The 2660-nt window shown below is 36.0% G+C and overlaps 1 protein-coding gene across 1 annotated transcript; it reads right to left on the bottom strand.

Moving 5' to 3' along the window:
- Positions 1–622: 622 nt before the first annotated feature.
- Positions 623–2186, bottom strand: LOC119420840 (galactose-specific lectin nattectin-like). The gene is made up of 4 exons (XM_037688265.1): positions 2166–2186; positions 1190–1321; positions 973–1084; positions 623–690 (listed from the first exon to the last, which is right to left on the bottom strand). The coding sequence occupies exons 1-4, from the start codon at positions 2184–2186 to the stop codon at positions 623–625; spliced, it is 333 nt and encodes a 110-aa protein (XP_037544193.1).
- Between the last annotated feature and the right edge of the window lie 474 nt (positions 2187–2660).

The following is a 2660-nucleotide window of genomic DNA, read 5'->3' on the forward strand; positions in this document are numbered from 1 at the left end:
AATAAAGAAAATGTGAGAAGTTCAGTTATTCAGGAGAGACCCAGGACACGCTGGAGTGACTGTGTTTCTCGGTTGGCCTGGGAATGCCTTGGAATCATCACAGAAGAGCAGGAAGAGGCTGCTGTGGAAAGAGATGTCTGGGCCTCCCTGCTCAAGCTGCTGCCCCCGCGACCCGACTTTGGAATAAGCAGAACATAATGGATGGATGGATGGATAGATGGATATATATATATATATATATATATATATATATATATATATATATATATTTATATGTGTGTGTGTGTATATATATATATATATATATATATATTTATATGTGTGTGTGTGTGTATATATATATATATATGTGTTATGAACCATTTTGCTGGGCTGCACAAACCTGACACTGACAAGTTCTGCAGTTTGTAATCATGTGTTATTTAATACATTTAAATGATGGTTTGACTAATGTTACCTCAGACAGACAATGACAAAAACATTTGAGGACATGCATTTATTCATGGTAATTATCTGTGTAAGACATCAGATTTGACCAGTTGTCCTCCAGAAGGGACATTTTTGAGGCTTGACCTCCTGCTGGAAGCGAAATCATCATGTTGTAAGGCCAACAAAGACAGGTTTATGCATCTTTAGCACAAACAAAAGCATATTGTTGGTCGCAAACTTCATCATTGACGTAATCTTCTCCTGTAAAACATAAAAAAATGAGATTCTAAATCATGGAAACTTGAATTGTCTTCTCCAGAGTTTTCTTTCATCTGAAATGATAATTGTAAACAAAACACATTTTTTTTAACATTGGAGGAAGACCAAGTTTTGGCAACAATACAAATCCAAACAAGTGTCAAACAGAATGACCAGATAAAATACCGTAATATATTATTTCAGCTAATGTGATCCACAATTTTAACCTAATTATGTCGTTCACACGGAAACATAAGTTTCAAGAGCAGTTATTGTCTTTTGTACCATTCCAGTTCATATCCACGCAGTTCTCGTGTCCACCCATATTGTTTGGTTCCCCTGGACCCCAGTGTGTGTAGGAGAAATCAGATCCATCGGTCCATGTCCAATCACCGTACTGTGAGAAGGTTTTGAAACATAATTTGATTCAATTCATCCTGATTGTTAACATATTTACAGAAAACTTTTTTCCACTAGTTAGAGTTCTACACAAAACCCTCACTTGTCCCTTGGTGCCTCCAACCCAAGATTTTGTGTTGGTTCCGGAAGCTCTCAGAATGAGTCTCCTGATGAAGTAGTACTCAGCTTCATCATGAAAGGAAGCCAAATGTCCATCTTGGTCAGTGCAATATCCCTGTGTGGAAAGATGGCAGCATAAATACAGCATCACATATTCATCATTGTGATGAGCTAGTTGTACAAGAGGCAACTAACTTTGGCAGTAATAAGATATGTGAAGTCACTGATTAAAACTGGTCTTCATCTGTTTTTAGAACTATCATGTTGCAACTGATTCAATCTAAAAATGTCACATCAAGGAACATCCATGACCAAAGAAAACTGTACTGCCTTAGATCGTCCACATAGGTCTAAGATAGCACTACGTAAAATGCAATTGTGTCTAACATAAGAAATATCCTGTTTTGCACCATAATATCATTAAGAACATTTTAAGTAATTGAAGATTTAACTTGTGAATGAGGTACATCTAGTAAACATGATAATAGTAGGAACAGCCGTTCTTGATTTCCATAGTTCTGCTTCTCTTTTGAGGAACATTCTCACTTCAAAACTGTAATGGTGGAGAGTTTTAACTTCAAAAACAGTACATGGACTGTACTTATGTAGCACCTTTTTATCTACTCAAGATACTCAAAGTGCTTTACAACACAATATGTGCCTTCATTTACCTTGACACACCCACATTCATACAGGACTCTACTAGATATCTACAAAGCTAATAAGAATCTGTATAGACTAATCAGTGCTTTACATCACATTCATACACCGATGGGACACACATCAGGGGTAATGAGGGGTTCAGTGTCTTGCCCAGGGACATTTCAATGCTGATAGAATTAAACCCCCAACTCTCCCACTGTAGGACAACTTATCTAACCACTCAACCACACCTGCCCCCGACAGTTAATCTGGACCATCATGTCACACAAATATAATGAAGAGTTAAACAGTTGTACCTCAGCATCACCCCAGGTCATTTCAGTACTCTTGAACAAGAAACAGCGGCTCTGATATAAAGTCCATTTAGGAGGGCATTTGTGACAATTACTTCAATCTACAAAAACAGAAGAAAAAGGGATTTTTATTAAATATGATTGAAAAGTAGTAAATGACCAAAATAAGGTTTTTAATAATATGACACTATTGCATGAACTACACCCATTTGTTTATTTGCAGCTCATTTGCTGTGAGATATGAATTATTAAAGTTTCTCCACTTTAGGTTTGAGAGAGAAAATCCAGTTACAATTTGATTCAACTTAAATGTAAAATTAAAACCACAAGTGTACATTTTGATTGATTAACTGTAGATGTGTAAAGTTTGAGGGACCAAGAAGTTCATTTTGATAGACTTTTGTAAAGTTTAAACAGCATAACAGAAACACTCTGTGGAAATGTCTCGAAAAACTACAATACTTAGACTGTGATTGTGAAAAATTATTTAAAACATTT

The sequence above is a fragment of the Nematolebias whitei genome, chromosome 14 (genome assembly GCF_014905685.2).
Source record: "Nematolebias whitei isolate Nwh7 chromosome 14, NemWhi1, whole genome shotgun sequence".
Taxonomy (NCBI): domain Eukaryota; kingdom Metazoa; phylum Chordata; class Actinopteri; order Cyprinodontiformes; family Rivulidae; genus Nematolebias; species Nematolebias whitei.